This window comes from Ahaetulla prasina, chromosome 16 (genome assembly GCF_028640845.1).
Source record: "Ahaetulla prasina isolate Xishuangbanna chromosome 16, ASM2864084v1, whole genome shotgun sequence".
NCBI lineage: Eukaryota > Metazoa > Chordata > Lepidosauria > Squamata > Colubridae > Ahaetulla > Ahaetulla prasina.
The window spans coordinates 6,276,343-6,293,745 of NC_080554.1; the positions used below are offsets into that span (position 1 = coordinate 6,276,343).

Below are 17,403 nucleotides of genomic sequence, written 5' to 3' on the forward strand. Positions count from 1 at the left end.
AGGAGGAGCGGGAGGAGGAAGAGGAGGAGGAATAGATAAGGGGTCTTTGGTGCTCTTTGAACCTGGTTGTTTTCTTGCAGGCATTTCATTACCAAACTAGGGAACATGATCAGTATTAGAAGGGAGGAGGGGGAGAAGAGGGTGAGGAGGAAGAGGAGGAGGAATAGATTAGTGGTCCTCGGTGCTCTCTGAAGTTGGTTGTTTTCTTGTAGTCGTTAAATAGCAATAGCCATAGCACTTGTATACCTCTTCACAGTGCTTTTACAGCCTTCTCTAAGCGGTTTACAGAGTCAGCATCAGGATGGATAGATAGATAGATAGATAGATAGATAGATAGATAGATAGATAGATAGATAGATAGATAGATAGATAGATGGATGGATGGATGGATGGATGGATGGATGGATAGAGCAACAGCAATAGCCCTTAGACTTATATACCAGTTCACAGTGATTTTACAGCCCTTTTTAAGCGGTATACAGAGTCAGCCTCTTGCCTGCCAACGATCTCGGTCCTCATTTTTTACTGACCTCGGAAGGACGGAAGGACGAGTCAACCTTGAGCTGGTCAGGATCAAACTCCAGACTGTGGGCAGAGTCAGTCCTGCAATACTGCATTCTAACCACTGTGTCACCATGGGTCCTAATGCAACATCCGATCAGTTATAGCAATAGCAATAGCACTTATATACCGCTTCACAGTGCTTTGCAGCCCTCTGTTTAAGCGGTTTACAGAGTCAACCTCTTGCCGCCCGCCCCCCCCCCCCCAGCAATCTGGGTGGGTCCTCATTTGACCGACCCTGGAAAGATGGAAGGCTGAATCAACCTTGAGCCAGTCAAGATCGAACTGCTGGCAGTTGGCAGAATTAGCATGCAATCCTGTAGCAAGCAAGAAAACAAGGAAAGGAAGGAAGGAAGGAAGGAAGGAAGGAAGGAAGGAAGGAAGGAAGGAAGGAAGGAAGGAAGGAAGGAAGGAAGGAAGGGCACTTAGACTTATATATAGCTTCACAGTCCTTTAGTTTAGTTTAGTTTAGTTTAGTTTAGTTAGTTTAGTTTAGTTTAGTTTAGTTTAGTTTACTTCACTGTCATTGCACCTTGTACAACGAAATTAAATGCCACTTTTACAGCCCGCTCTAAGCGGTTTATAGAGTCAGCATATTGCCCCCCAGCAATCTGGGCGGGTCCTCATTTGACGGACCCCTGAAGGATGGAAAGCTGAGTCAACCTTGAGCCGGTCAGGATCGAACTGCTGGCAGTCGGTAGAATTAGCCTGCCATCCTGCGTTCTAACCACTGTGCCGACTCAGCTCTTTACGAACAGCTTGAAGTGGATGACTTACCGGTGTTAAATTGAAAACGTCCACCCTCCTTCTCTTTCTCAGGTCTCCCTCAAGTCCCCCGAAGTCTCGGTCGCGTTACCCATTTACATCGGCAACATTCCCGTCAACCGGATCCCCTTAAGCCCTTCCCACTTGCTCCCCAACGTTCCCTCCCCTGTGGTTCCCAGCGCCCCTCCGGAAGAAGAGGAAGCAGCCGGCGGATACTCTCACCCCATGGACAATATTTCCATCCCGACCAAGAGCCATTCTCAACAGCAGCCCTTCAGCTATGCCCCGGGATTGAGTTTCCCGGAAGCCAGAGCGGATTCTGAACAGATCACCCCACCCAACCGCCCCACGCTTTGCTTGTCCACGGGATCGACGATTCCTTATTACGCCGAGGGGGCGGTCGTCCCGGTAGCCACGGCCAGCTCTTTGATCCTACCGCCTGAGTATAGCACCTGGGGTTATCCATACGGTAAGCCACGGTTAGGGGGGGGTGTTGGGAAATAAATGGATCTAGTATCGGGGTGGATCGGGCTCCAAAGACATGTTGAGGTTCTTTTAAGCCAGGGGTGTCAAACTGGATTTCATTGAGGGCCGCAACAGGGTTGTATTTGACCTTGGGGGGCTGGGCGTGGGGAACGTGGTCAGGAAGGAGATGGCCAGCTTGACATCACTCGTGTCAGGGGTACCTGTGGTGGCCAAGTGCCAAGGCAGGACTTCCCTTAGACCCTCCCTCCCTCTCATAATTTCCTTCCTTCCTTCCCTTCCCTTCTCTTTTTTCCTTCCCTCTCCTTCCTTCCTTCCTTCCCTCCTTCCCTTCTTTCCTTCCCTCTTCATCCTTCCTTCCTTCTTTCCTTCCTTCCCTTCTTTTTTCCTTCCCTCTTCATCCCTTTCTTTCTTTCTTTCTTTTTTCCTTCCTTCCTTCCTTCCTTCCTTCCCTTCCCTTCCCTTCCCTCTTCATTCTCCTTTCTTCTTCCTTCCCGTTTCCTTCTTTTTCCTTCCTTGCTCCATCTTATCTTCTTTTCCTTCGTCTTTCCGCTTTCCCTTTCTCCTTTCCTCTCCCTTCTTGCACACTCAAATGCAAGAGGGGAAACCTTTCTCCTTTGGTTTTGGGTTGTTGTTGTTTTTTTTGTATTTTTTTTTATTTTTAACAAACAAACATACATAAAATCATCATCAATCCAAATACATTGTGTCGGTGGGTTGATCCCCAATCCTGTGTGCCCGTATACATTCCAATTAATTTATCTACACTTAACATTTTATCAATCTGATACGTATGTCAACTATAATCAAATAATTTCTTATTAATTCTAACATTTCAATTTCTCCCTTAGAATCAATTTTCCAAATTAATATTATACATCTTCAAATTCATTCCCTAAGAAACAATTATATAATTTAAACATTTCCGTATATTCTAATCTTTCTTAATTCACTTTAAGGTTTTGGTTTTTTTTAGTTTGTTTTGCTAGCCCTCTGCCAGCCAAAACGGAGCTTAGATCTGGTCCACGGAGCCACCCTGGAAACAGCAAAGGAGCGGCCCACGGCCTCCTTCAGCCCTCGGCCCAAGCTCTGTTTCCGCTGGAAGAGGCTGGTCCTTTGCTGTTTCCTTGAGTTTGACACCCCTATCCAAGCAGTTTCCTTTATTGTCCCTCACCTCTAGACAGACTCTTGCCAAAATGAAGCAGACAGATTGCACCATTCAACCTAAACTTGGAGAACTATTAGGGAGGAACCGTCTTCGCCCTCTTTCTCCCACACAACCTGTCTAAGCTTTGCTGCCTCTTGCTCCTCTGGAATGTAGCCCTTCTGCTGGAGAAGAGCAGGCCCTGAACTTTACTTGACTAGATTCTTGTTCTAGGCTCGAGCAATAAATCTTCTGACTTGCAAACTTAATGTAAGATCCTGATTCTCTGTGCTTGGCACCCTGCCTCTTGGGAATCCAGACTACATTCCACCCCAAGAGCTATGGTGGGAATTTAGATTCCTGAGCAGCGGGGTTGCAGGCAGCCTTTCAGAATAGCTGTAGAACCAAATAGAACAGAACAGAATAATAGAACAGGAAGGGACCTTGGAGGTCTTCTAGTCCAACCACCTGCTCAAGCAGGAAGACCCTATACCAGTCCTTAAAAATGGCTGTCCAGTTTCTTCTTGAAAACCTCCATTGATGGAGCACCTACCACTTCTGGAGGCAAATCATTCCACTGGTTAACTGTCTTTGCTGCCAGGAAATGTCAATTCTAGATTTGTTCTGCTTTGATGAGCTTCCATCTATTTTTCTTGTCCTGCTCTCAGGTGCTTTGGAGGATAGCCGTCTGTTCCAATATCTCAGGGGCTGCCCCAAAGAAGTGGGAGCCAAGCTATTCTCCAAAGCACCTGAAGGCAGGACAGGAAGCAACGGATGGAAATTCGTCAAGGAGAGAAGCAACCTAGAACTAAGGAGAAGTTTCCTGACAGGTAGAACAATTAATCAATGGGATGATTTGCCTCCAGAAGTTGTGAATCCTCCAACACTGGAGGTTTTTAAGAAGATGTTGGATAACCATTTGTCTGAAGTTGTGTAGGGTTTCCTGCCTAAGCAGGACTAGAAGACCTCCAAGGTCCCTTCCAACTCTGTTATTCTATTCTGTAGGTCGTCCCTCTCTCCTTTGAGACAAACCATCAATTATTGGACGACTGCTATCATGTCACCCCTAGCCCGTCTCTTCTTTAGACGAGACGTACCCAATTCATGCCCAATTCATCCTCAAAGGATGTCTCCTCTTTTTCTTTTCTCTCCAGAGGCCCCTCCTTCGTACGAACAGAGCTGTAGCAGTGCGGCCTCCAGCTTGAGCAACGACAACTAGGCTCTGAAGAAGACCACGGTGAATCGGGAGGGAAGGAAGGAACGGTACACAGCGTCGCTCGGAAGAGGTTAGCCTGGCCTGGCCACGGGAACCGTTGGCGGCCACTCCCCAACGCAATGGGTGCCTTTATGACATCCCACGTGTGACCTGTGCAATCCCGCCACCTTCTTTTTTGCTACTTTTTACTCTCCAAAACACCGGCGATGCCTTATCGGGTGGAATGGAACCAGAATCCAAGTTAGCGGGTGGACTTTTTCGAGCGCTTGAAGATATATCCTTTTCTGGTTTTGGAGGGCTGTTCGTTGACTTCCCATCCTGGGATTGACTCTCTGGACAGTTCCGTTTTTGTTCTCCTGCCTTGACGTTCTAGAGAGCAAGGGAAATACTGTCGGAGAGCTCGTTTCTGTGATCCGCGGACATCCTTTTCCCCCCCCCCCCACGACATAACGGTGTCAACAGGTTATCGGCCGGAGTTCCTGCAGCCTTTGGAACTTGGGTGCCTGTATATTGGAGCTTTGTCAAGGTCTGTCATCGTAGGAGAAAGATGGAAGGTAGACCCAAGTCTTTTTTTCCGTAGCGCCGAGGCCAACCTTGGGTAGAAGAAAGAATCGTTCTGGATGTTAGCTTGGCCTCCGAGACCAAGGAAGTCCTAACGTGTTCAAGCCACTCTGGTTGGCCAGGATTCCGTTCCAGACAACATCTTCGACCATTGTGTCTCTGAGCATCAGTAGACCCTTAACTTCTTCTCCTGAATCCTCCTGAACGTTGAACTTTCCATCCGGTTGGTAGCATCTGACAATCATGGCTTGCGTCCAACTTCTACCTCGGCTTTCCTGTTTCCCGTGAAACGAGATGGAACCACGAAAAGGGGAGAGAGAGAGAGAGAGAGAGAGAGAGAGAGAGAGAGAGAGAGAGAGAGAGGTGGCTAAAATTTAAAGTACCTATCTAATTTTGGGGGGAAAAAACCCACAAAAACAAAGATCTTACATCTCAAGGACCTTTTGACCGCAAAGGACTTGGTCCTGATGATCCCCTTGCTGGCACCATCACTTTCTCTGGCTGGTGATCCCTGCCCGATCGTGGCTGGTTAGTTATTTTTTAATCATTGTCGTTATTTTTTTTAAAAAAATTGTTCTTCAAAATGGACGCTTCCCAAGAGATGCTACCCCTGCCACGATCTTCTCTCAAACCATCAAGGGAGCATCCGGTGCTTAGTTCGAGAAGCAGTGACTAGGTTTCCTATCAATGCACCTAAACAACCCCCCCACCCCATCTGGTTTTCTTCTCCTTTCCTGTCAACTATGAAATTACTCAATGGGTTACAATCTCCCATCTTTTTCACAGAACCTCAGTCGCGTGGACCCAACCCACGCGGACGCCTGCAATCAACTCTTTTATTTTTAATAAGGTGATTGAAACCACTCTCTCCTCCCTTCCTCCCTCTGTCTGTCTGTCTGTCTGTCTGTCTCTATCTCGGTTTTCAATCGACCTGTTTTGATTGTGAAATTTTTTAAAAAAGCAATTTTATTGTATTTAATAAATTATTCTGGGAAAAAACTGCCAGAATGGTTTCTTTCGGTGCTCCTTGTCTTCCTCTTTTGATACGGCTTTTTTTTTTTTTTTTTGCATTTATATCCCGCCCTTCTCCGAAGACTCAGGGCGGCTTACACTATGTTAGCAATAGTCTTCATCCTATTTGTATATTATATACAAAGTCAACTTATTGCCCCCAACAATCTGGGTCCTCATTTTACCTACCTTATAAAGGATGGAAGGCTGAGTCAACCTTGGGCCTGGTGGGACTTGAACCTGCAGTAATTGCAAGCAGCTGCTGTTAATAACAGACTGCATTAGTCTGTTGAGCCACCAGAGGCTTTCCGCAGGCCTTGTAGTTTAACAGGTTGTGAGGTACTTCTCCTTAAATCAGTGGCATCTTGAGAATCTAAAACCTTCCCAGCTTTTACTACTTAAAGGCACAGTTTCCTTTTTTTTTTTCTGTAACCCCACCAGCTCGGGAGAATTCGTGGGAAGAAGAGAAAAATACGAATTTCCTTCTACGTGTTTGAAGCAGCAGAATCTTGGTAATACATAAATAGATAATCCCTGACTTACAACCATAACCGTCACTAACTTTGTTAGTGCCAAAAAAAGCCAACACAGTTCTGGGCTGCATCAACAGAGGGATAGAATCAAGATCACGAGAAGTGTTAATACCACTTTATAATGCCTTGGTAAGGCCACACTTGGAATACTGCATTCAGTTTTGGTCGCCACGATGTAAAAAGGATGTTGAGACTCTAGAAAGAGTGCAGAGAAGAGCAACAAAGAGGATTAGGGGACTGGAGGCTAAAACATATGAAGAACAGTTGCAGGAACTGGGTATGTCTAGTTTAATGAAAAGAAAGACTAGGGGAGACATGATAGCAGTCTTCCAATATCTCAGGGGCTGCCACAAAGAAGAGAGAGTTAAGCTATTCTCCAAAGCACCTGAAGGCAGGATAAGAAGCAATGGGTGGAAACTCATCAAGGAGAGAAGCAACTTAGAACTAAGGAGAAATTTCCTGACAATTAGAACAATTAACCAGGGGAACAACTTGCCTCCAGAAATTCTGAATGCTCCAACACTGGGAGTTTTTAAGAAGATGGGTCCATTCTACAGCTGGATATACCGTATACAATCCTCCCCTATTGATCCAACTGCTGGACGGTTCTTCAAAAATTACGATGCTTCTCATTGCATAATTTCAAGAGACATGCTGGGTCAGTGGCTAAGACGCTGAGCTTGTCGATCGAAAGATTGGCAGTTCAGCGGTTCGAATCCCTAGTGCCGCCTAACAGGGTGAGCTCCCATTCCTCATCCCAGCTTCTGCCAACTTAGCTGTTCGAAAGCACGTTTAAAAAAAAACATAAGTAGAAAAATCGGGACCACTTTTGGTGGGAAGGGAAGAGCGTTCCGTGCGCCTTTGGCGTTGAGTCATGCCAGCCACATAACCACGGAGACGTCTTCAGACAGTGCTGGTGGCTCTTTGGCTTTCAAACGGAGATGAGCACCGCCCCCTAGAGTCGGGAACGACTAGCACGCGTGTGCGAGGGGAACCGTTACTAATTGCATAAGACATCCCCCTGAGTTTTCCTTCAAATCTTGTGACCCATTCCCGCATCGAAGACCAGGAATTTCAACACGTTCAACATCATCATGGACAAATCCCATGTCAGCCTGACCGGTTTCCACAGTCTAAACCCAATTCAAAATTCATAATGCATTAGTAGTTAATAAATAAATATTCCTTTAAGCTTCCGTGTGTGAACTCATTGCAGGAAACATCTTGTTTCCCAGGATGGCCTGGCCTTGCTGCACACCGGTTGTTGTTTTTTTTTGGCGGGTGGGGGAGGGAAAGTGGGAGGGACCTTTCTAATCTGCAAAAGGCCACTTCGGTCTTTCTTGACGGCTGCCAGAAGCTACAAAGAGCGGACTTTTATTTTGGAGGATTTTGGGAGCTGGAAACCTTCTGTGGAGACCCGTTGGGTGGCAGTAGCGTTTCATTCCTCTCTCTTTATATTTTCCCCCCCCTCCTCTGCAGAAGGATTGGGTTTAATGGCCTACTTTGGCGGAACAAAGCTAAGGTTTGCAGTCTTGAGTCTTTTATTATTATTATTATTTTTCTGGTGCACTCAAGAATTGCCAAGGCTGTTACTTAACCATCTTTTCTTCGGCTTCTTGCATCTGCAGTTGAGGCTTTCCAAGACTGCTCTGGGCTGAGAGCCTTAAAACAATTAAGAGCTGGCCTTTTGACTTTTGACCTCCAAGGAGGAAATATTTCTCTTTACTTTGACCAAGAACCATTTGGAGAAGTTTTAAGAGGATTCACAGTTTGGACAGGATCCGTGGGTTCAACTGCTTTGGAGGGAGAGCTGAAGTTATATCGGATACCGAATTGGAAAAGGGTTTGAGCCAAAGCAAGTCCTCCTCAGACAGAGTCATCCAAGATCTCCCAATCAGAATAACGAGAGTTGGAAGGGACCCTGGAGGTCTTCTAGTCCAACCCCCTGCTCAAGCAGGAGACTCTATGCCATTTTAGACAAGGGGCTGTCCGGTTTCTTCTTAACATTTTAAAGATATCCAGAATGGGTCCATTCTACAGCTGGATATATACAATCCTCCCCTATTGATCCATCTGCTGGATGGTTCTTCAAAAATTAAGATGCCTCTAATTGCATAATTTCAAGGGACGCGGTGGCTCAGCGGCTAAGATGCTGAGCTCGTCGATCGAAAGGTCAGCAGTTCAGCGGTTCGAATCCCTAGCACCACGTAACAGGGTGAAGGTCCCGTTCCTTATCCCAGCTTCTGCCAACCTAGCAGTTCGAAAGCCCGTAAAAAATGCAAGTAGAAAAAATAGGGACCACCTTGGGTGGAATACCGCAGCTGTCAAAGAGCATGGGTAGAAGCAGGAGACCCTTGAATGGTTGCAGGAGAATTATTTTAATCAGTGGTTCTCCATCCATCCATCCATCCATCCATCCATCCATCCAAGGTCTCTCTTTTTTTTAAATCACCCATGGAAACTAGATTTTGATCCCACAGCAGCAAGGCGATTCTGAAATTCCCAAACCAGAATATTTGGACTTTTCAATTTAGATTTAACCAAAGAGTTCAATGTGTTTACAGCCTTGCTTGCTTCTCTCAATAGTTGCTCTTAACAGAATAACAGAGTTGGAAGGGGCCTTTGTGGGTCATGTTGTTCAACACCCCCTGGCCAAGCAGGAGACCCTACCCCATTTCTGATAGATGGCAGTCCAGTCTCTTCTTGAAAGCTTCCAGGGATGAAACTCCCACTACTACTACTCCTTCTCCTCCTCCTTCATGCAAACCCAACTCCCACTCTGTTATTTCTTCTTCCTCCTCCTCCCCCTCCTCCTCCTCCTCCTCCTCCTCCTCCTCCTCCTCCTCCTCTTCTTCTTCCTCCTCCTCCTCCTCCTCCTCCTCCTCCTTCATGCAAACCCAACTCCCACTCTGTTATTTCTTCTTCTTCTTCTTCTTCTTCTTCTTCTTCTTCTTCTTCTTCTTCTTCTTCTTCTTCTTCTTCTTCTTCTTCTTCTTCTTCTTCTTCTTCTTCTTCTCCTCCTCCTCCTCCTTCTCTTCCTCCTCCTCTTCTTTCTTCTTTTCTTCCTCCTCCTCCTCCTCCTTCCTCTCCTCCTCCTCCTCTCCCCCACAATCCTCAACTAGCTACACTATTGGATGTATGTATCTCTAAGCAATCCAGTAGTCTATTAATATGATTTTTTTAAAAAACCGCTTGCTATCAAAGTACTGTAATTAGGACTATTATCCCAGATATAATTTATTATCTTTAGGGTGCCATTGTTTGCGGCGACTATTCAGTGATGATGAAACCTTTCCTTAGCTAATAAGCTCGGAGAATAACCTTCCCACCCATCACCTCCAGGGAAGCTACACAGGTAAAATGATGCAAGAATTGCATGGGGAAGAGAATGGAGTTCTTGGGGAAAAAAAAGTTGTATTGTGAACAAAATCAAGGACACGCAACCGTGGCATGCACAACAGCCCAACTCTTGTTATGGCTCGTTTGGTCTCAGTTGAGCCTTTGAATTAATCCAGGTATCTGGAGTTTAGGGTTTGACTTTGCTCACAAAATGTGACCACTACTGGGGTTTATTCAACAAACCGTGATTAAAATTATGGCATTGGAAGTCTGTGTTCCTTTTCCAACTTGGCTAAACCCTCCTTACTTCATCCGATTAGCTTTTTCTGGAAGGAGCTCTCTCCCACCAAACTCATTGGAAGGTCTCTCTTTACACCTAAGTTTCACCTGATATTTTTTTTTAAAAAAATTCAGTTTTGCAGAATCTCTAAAACATCCTTCTTTTGCAGAGAAACTGCCTGTTTTGGATCAAAAGGGTGCTCATTTTGAGAATAGAATAGAATAGAATAGAATAGAATAGAATTTTTTATTGGCCAAGTGTGATTGGACACACAAGTAATTTGTCTTTTTTTTTTAATTTACATTTATATTCCTCCCTTCTCCGCAGACTCAGGGCGGCTTACAGTGTATAAGGCAATAGTCTCATTCTATTTGTATATTTACAAAGTCAACTTATTGCCCCCCCAACAATCTGGGTCCTCATTTTACCTACCTTATAAAGGATGGAAGGCTGAGTCAACCTTGGGCCGGGCTTGAACCTGCAGTAATTGCAGGCTGCTGTGTTCTAATAACAGGCTTCTTACAGCCTGAGCTACCATGGCCCATTACGGTCTTGGTCCATATGCTCTCAGTGTACATATAGAGATGTCATTAACAGACAGTTCAGTTTCTTCATTAGTTTCCTTTTTCGGCAGATATAGAGATGCCTTAACTGTTCGTTTACATCAGTGGTCGTCAACCTGGTCCTTACCGCCCACTAGTGGGCGTTCCAGCTTTCATGGTGGGCAGTAGGGGTTTTGTCCAATACTGAAGCACTTTCCCTTTTTTTTTAATTTAATTGACTTTTTAAAAAAATTTCATCGCATTAAAAACATTTTCATTAGGTTTTCATAAAATTCCCCGTGACAATTTAAATTTCTGAAAATATACTATTTGTATCGCCCGCGCGTAAGTTTAGTTCGCATTACGTAAGTGAAACTAAATGGCGCTATAGTGCGACCGCAAATAAAAGAGCCTCGTCCCAGAATAGCTCGCGCATCTCCCCCCCACACCACCCAGCTGTAACAGACAAGCAGAGCTGGTAGCCGGCACTTGCCCCCCCCAACCCAATCCACGATGCGCGAAAGGCATGCACAGACGACGATACATGGCGCATTACTGTGGAACCGGTGGGCAGTTAGAAAATTTTACTACTAACAGAGATACAAAAGTGGGCAGTAGGTTTCAAAGATGTTGCGCCTTTGAAACTGCAAAAGAGAAAACTCCTTAAGGGGAGGGGAAAAAAAAAACATCTTTAGGATTTGAAAAAAGTTGATCTGGGATTAAGTTCAGGACCAGAGACAGATAACAAGCCACTTAGCAAACCTATTGCAATGCCTTGAAAAGCTTAGAGTTTTAATAAACAGCAATTTTATCTGTTTGTTGGCTTTGTACCGTGCACATTTTGTGTTGTTAGGACTTGCTTTAGTCTGCAAGGAAAAACTGTTCCACTTTGCATGAAATTACCTAATTGCTTCCTGCAATTTTTTTCTGATCGCATTTAAAAATCAGGAGAGCTTTCACTCCAGCAGGGCAAGGAATCAAAAGCCTAAATATGTCCGAGCACTTCAATAAATTTTGCCCCATTAACTTTTAGCAGGGTGAAAAAAACCAGACCCATAAAATAAAATGCTTATTTTATTTTATTTTTTTTAAAAAGTTTCCAAAATGCATTTTTTCCTTCCTTCTGCAAAGATGCAAACAGCCCAAGCAGCTCCTCTCCACGAATGAAACTTATCTTTAAATACGATTGTAGTGAAAAATGCAATCTCTAAGGTTTTTTTTCTTTTCCTTGACTGCCCTAGCCAAGCCCCGCCCACCCCGTACGGCAGATTTTGCTGCTGCCGCTGGGCGCCGCCATGACAGCCGGCATGACTCCCCGGCCGGCTCCATGGTTGGCGGTCGCCGCGCAGGCGCGCTGCTCTGCCCTCCTGAGCGAATGAATGAAGAGGGGCGGGGCCGAGGGAGGGCCGCGCGCAGCGAGCTTTCGAAAAGTGGGCGGGGCTACGCTTCAGGGCTGCTCCGGCCATGGCCACTGTGGATGCTGAGGTGAGTGCGGGCGCCGGGTGCGTCCACCTCCCTTGTAAGGCGCGGGGGAGTGAAAGGAGGAGACGAGCTTTGAGCGGGGGGGGGAGCCTCCAACGGCCCTTCGGAAGCCGAGCCGACCCTCAGCGCTGCGCCGGCCCTCGCGTTCCTCCTCCTCCTTTCTTCCCTAGACCCTCCCCCCCCGCCATCGCATGGTTCAGCCCAGCCCTCCCAATAGAAAGCATGAGCAGGGGCGCTCCCATTGTGTGCGGAAAGGGGTGGGCGAAGGTGAAGGTGGCGCAGAGGGGGGCGGGGGGAGGAGGAGGGGGAGAGCCCGGGAACCTGTATAGCCATCGAGCGCTTTCTAGCTGCTGCTACCCGAGCGCGACGGCTATCCAGGTTCCGGGGTTGGCGAAGTGGCGACGGCTATCCAGAGTCCGGGGTTTCGCCGTGGCCGCTCTCCAGCCCAGTTGGCGTTTCGCCATGCTCGGTCCGGGGCCCGGGCGCCGTGGGCGGGGCCGAGCCCGCCAGGAGGCGGAGAAGGAGCGCGTTAAGGCAGGGCTGTTAATGCTTTATTCAGCGCGCGGGGTCCCGGGGGCTGTTATGAATTATCCAGCCGGCGGGGCCTTGATCTCCCTTCCTTGCAAAGAATTCATTCATTGCTTTTAAGGCTTGCAAACTGTGCAATGCTGGGAGATGTTAAATGCATATTAACTTTTTTTCTCTCTTTCTTTTTTTCTTTTTCCCTAATGCTGATTTTTGGGCGTTATTTTGAAAGCAGGCTCGGTTGCTCTTAAGTTGGCTCCCCTGGCTGGGGACGATGGAGCTTGTAGTCTGAGACACCACAAAAGTTGGTGCAAAATTCAGTGATTTAATTTTGCATGGCGGGAGAGCCGGGGCTGAAGAGAAAGGGGCTGCTTCCTTTTTCAAAGCCTTTGCCAAGCGGGAGTTTTTAAATCCCGCTTTCCCTGAATTTTTGAAAACTTCAGTTGAAGCTTCAAGGCCAGGCACAAAAAAAAAAAAAAAAGCTGGTTACATAGTTGCAGCTTTGGGTTGTTTGCTTTTTAAAAAAAAATAAATTGCAAATATAAACAAGCTTAAAAGTTGGTCAGGCTGGAAACAAGATTGCCATTCTCCTTGGGGATTATTTACCTTTCAACATAATGCCGTCCATTATGTTGGACAATTGGAATATTAATCCCAATAAATTGGGAAAAATCCAGTGTTCCTTCCCATGGGTTCCTCTTGAGAAAGGAGTGTTATGCTTAGCTTGCTACTGAGTCGGATCCGCCTTCAAATAGAAATTAGGATGGCATTGGGCCTCTTTCTGGGCCTTATAAAAACGGGTGGGTTTGCAGGATGGTTGAAAACAGTGCCCAGGGCTTTTGACGCATTAAAAACGTTTTAAAATTGGAATTTAGGTAAAAAGGCCTTCAAATGACTGTTTGTGTTTAAAAATAAAGAGAATCCCATTTTTAATTCTCTGCGGAATTGTGCTGAATTTACCTTCTCTCCATCTGTGATAGGAATGACAAATGGAGCTAAAGCAGATCATTTAAGATCACTTACGATGACATCTCAATATAGGTAATCCTGGACAGTTTGTTTAGTGGCCGGTCAAAGTTACAGTGGCACTGAAAAACTGACCATTTTTCACACTTAACGACCGTTGTTGCATTCCTCACGGTCACACGATCAGAATTCAGACACTTGGCAACTGATTCAGGTGTGAAATCTACTTACTTTCCCTACCGGCTTGGAAGTGTACTCGCTTCGCTCGCGCATTCGCAAACTCTTCCTGGTTAAAAAACTTCCTGGTTTTAACCAGGAAGTAACAGTGACTGGGCGGGTGGGCAGAGCCTCGCGCTGCGGTTGCTACCAGTTCTCCGAACCACCCGCCGAGTTGGTTTGGCCAAACCGGTCCGAACCGGTAGCATTTCACCCCTGAACCGACTCATATTTGTGACGGTTGCAGTGTCCCGGAGTCACATGATATATATATTTTTTTTTTGGCCGACCTTCCGACAAACCAAATCAATTGGGGGAAGCCGGATTCACTTAAAGACCGTGCCCCTAACTTAACAGCGATTCGCTTAAAAAGAAAATGTGGCGAGGAAGATCGTAAGGTGGGGCAAAAATTCACAGAACAAATGTCTGGCTTAGCAACACAGATTTTGGATTCCCATTGTGTCCATTGCAAGTCGACGATCCGCTTGTATTGCAAATTCGTAATAGATAACCGGAGTAATTTCTTTTCTTTTTTTTTTGCCCCCCAGAAATAATGGGAGGGAATCTGTTTAGTGGCGACTGTAAAAGAATTTTAATAAGCTCCTTTGTTGAAGAAAGGTATTTTTGCAGACTGTCTGGATTTTGACTTTAGGAGATCTGAAATCTAATATTTTGTTCAGAGCGTGGCAGGAAATTGGCTGCAGGTGGAATTGCATCCTATTAACTAGTTTGCAAATTCCAGTTCTGAAGAATTATGGGATGCATGTGTGGTTTTTTTTTCTAAATATTACCATTTATAGAACACTCTTGACACCGGAGGAGCTATATCTTCTTAAGTTCTAAGCGTTTTGGAAGAAAACTGCAGCGATTCGCTTAATGACAGTGGCAAGACAGTTCGTAAACCTTGTGGCAAAATTCACCTAACCACGGTCTCACTCAGCAACAGAAATTTGGGGGTCGTAAGATGAGGATTACCTGTATGAATCCTGGCCACCGAAAGGTTGCAGAGTTTCCATCAAGGTGTGATTTGTAAGAACTGGACTGCCATCTGTCAGAAATGGCATAGGGTCTTCTGCTTGGGCAGGCGGGTTGGACTAGATGACCTACAAGGTCCCTTCCAACTCTGTTATTCTATATTCAAAACGGGTGTTTGCCAACTTCCTGGAATGCCCAGTGGCAATTAGCTGTCACATTCATAATTCTGAACATTTCCGGAGATTAAAAAAAGCACAGTTCTGTTAATGCACCGCTAGAGACTTTTTAGAGAAATTTTGCTGGACAGAAAGATGATGTTTTGCTTGTCTTCTCGTTGAGCGGAAGACCTGGAGCTTCTGCCCTCCATAAAATGTTCCCTTGGACTTCCTTTCTTGTCTTTAGCAACTTTGCTGCGGTGACGAAGGTGAGCTGCAGATGGATGCTTATGTAGACAACACTGGCAAACGTATTAAAAAAAAAATGCATACAAACGGCTGCGTGCGCTGGCCCTGCAGAGTTAAAAAAAATGATTAATCCCGTTGGCATTTTAGTGGAAGACAAAAGCGATAAAATCTTTAATTTCCCTGTTTAAAAAAAAAAAGAGAGAGAGAGAGAAAGAGAGAGAGCGCTTTGGTTGTGGTGTTCCTAGGGCGAGCAAAGTAATAGGAAGTTTTGTTGTAAATGGTAGCATCGCATTTTCACGTCACTGAGATGTCTCCAGTTTCACAGAGGCATATTCGTCTTGTAATTTAATTAGCAAAAACATTGAATTTGGAGGAATGTAGGAAGGCGCCATCCTAATCAGAACGCCTGTCATTTGCACCTCTATAACTGTCTGGTTCGGTTCTGCAACCCAACAAGAAAAGCACAGACTTCAGAGGATAATTAGAACTGCAGAAAAAATAATTGCTACCAACCTGCCTTCCATTGAGGACCTGTATACTGCACGAATCAAGAAGAGGGCCGTGAAAATATTTACAGATCCCTCACATCCTGGACATAAACTGTTTCAACTCCTACCCTCAAAACGAGGCTATAGAGCACTGCACACCAGAACAACTAGACACAAGGACAATTTTCCCCCGAATGCCATCACTCTGCTAAACAAATAATTCCCTCAAAACTATTTACTAAATCTGCACTACTATTAATCTTCTCATCGTTCCCATCACCAATCTCCTTCCACTTAGGACTGTATGACTGTAACTTTGTTGCTGGCAATCCTTATGATTTATATTGATATATTGACCATCATTTGTGTTGTAAGTGTTGTACCTTGATGAACGTATCTTTTCTTTTATGTACACTGAGAGCGTATGCACCAAGACAAATTCCTTGTGTGTCCAATCACACTTGGCCAATAAAAATTCTATTCTATTCTATTCTATTCTATTCTATTCTATTCTATTCTATTCTATTCTATTCTATTCTATTCTATTCTATTCTATTCTATTCTATTCAAACAGATTGTCTTTTATCATGCAGGTAGTCGTCGACTTGCGACCACAATTGAGCCCCAAAACTTCTGTTGCTGAGTGAGATATTTTGTTAAGTGAGTTTTGACCCATTTTACGACCTGTATTCCCACTGTTGTTAAGTGGATCACTGCACTTGTTGAATTAGTAACAGGGTTGTTAAGCGAATCTGGCTTCCCCATTGATGTTGCTCATCAGAATGTCACAAAAGGGGAGCTGCATGACCCCGGGACACTGCAACCGTCATAAATACGAGTCAGTGGCCAAGCATCTGAATTTTGATCACACGACTGCGGGGATGCTGAAATGGTTGTAAGTGTGAAAAACGGTCATAAGTTACTTTTTTCTGTGATGTTGTAACTTTGAACGGTCACTAAATGAACTGTTGTAAATTGAGCACTCTGCGGATTTTACTCCGCTAGTCATTGCCGACGCGAGGAGTCAGTGCTCATCTCCGTTTCAAGGCCATTGAGCGAGCTCTGTCCATGGTTTCCATGGTTATGTGGCCAGCATGACATCCTGGAACGCTGTTACTTTCCCACCGAAGTGTTACCTATTTATCTACTCCCATTTGCATGCTTTCAAACTACTAGGTTGGCAGGAGCTGAGCTGAGGATGGGAGCTCACCCTGTCACATAGCGCTTGGATCTCAAACCTGGACTGCCTGCTGACAAATCCAGCTTCTTAACCACTAGGTTGGCAGGAGCTGGAGCAAGGAACGGGAGCTCACCCCATCACATAACCCTTGGGTCTCAAACCTGGGCTGTCTGCCAGCTTTCCAGCTGTCAAACCCAGCGTCTTAACCGCTGAGCTCTCTGCTAGAGTTGCTTCCCGTCTTTAGGATTTCAGCTGATTAAACTTTCTGATTAATCAACTACAAGTCCCATTCTGAATCCAGATCTTCTGAACTTCCCGAAACTCATTTCAGGAAAGGAAAAATAGGGCAATATGGTTTGTGAAACAAAGGAAGTGCCGCAGAGGAGACGTCCCCGGGGCCATACGTTGTTGAAACGTGTTAAGGTTTTGCGTATCGGTGTCCAGTGAAGGGGTTCACCCGTTGCAGGTTTCCTGGCGGCGAGGTTGTACACAACAAGGAAGAGACAGGGTTTTGACGTGGTTTGGCGGGAGCGGGATTATAACCAGGTACGTTGTTCGTTCTTCGTGCAATCGGGGGTTCTTGCGGGTCTGTGTGATGGAGGGATTCGAGCGTGTTTGACTGGCCCCAGATCCGGGGCAAGGACCAGAGGAACATTTCCCCCAGTATTCGAATCGCGTAACAACAGCAGCGATTGCGGTAAATGCCAACCCAGTTCGGATTCCAGGTTGGGA

The 17,403-nt window shown here is 45.6% G+C and overlaps 2 protein-coding genes across 2 annotated transcripts in view; both read left to right on the plus strand.

Annotated features, from left to right (window-relative positions):
• The window catches only part of ARRDC1 (arrestin domain containing 1), a 32,620-nt gene extending 26,862 nt beyond the window's left edge, over nt 1–5,758 (plus strand). The window contains exons 7-8 of the mRNA XM_058159398.1: nt 1,381–1,795; nt 4,108–5,758. Coding sequence (XP_058015381.1) covers nt 1,381–1,795; nt 4,108–4,172 — 480 coding nt within the window. The 3' untranslated portion in view covers nt 4,173–5,758. The remainder of the gene's footprint in view (nt 1–1,380; nt 1,796–4,107) is intronic.
• A 6,118-nt stretch (nt 5,759–11,876) lies between these two features.
• Nucleotides 11,877–17,403, plus strand: part of EHMT1 (euchromatic histone lysine methyltransferase 1) — a 118,865-nt gene continuing 113,338 nt past the window's right edge. The window contains exon 1 of the mRNA XM_058159155.1: nt 11,877–11,920. Within this exon, the coding sequence (XP_058015138.1) occupies nt 11,900–11,920 (21 nt within the window). The 5' untranslated portion in view covers nt 11,877–11,899. The remainder of the gene's footprint in view (nt 11,921–17,403) is intronic.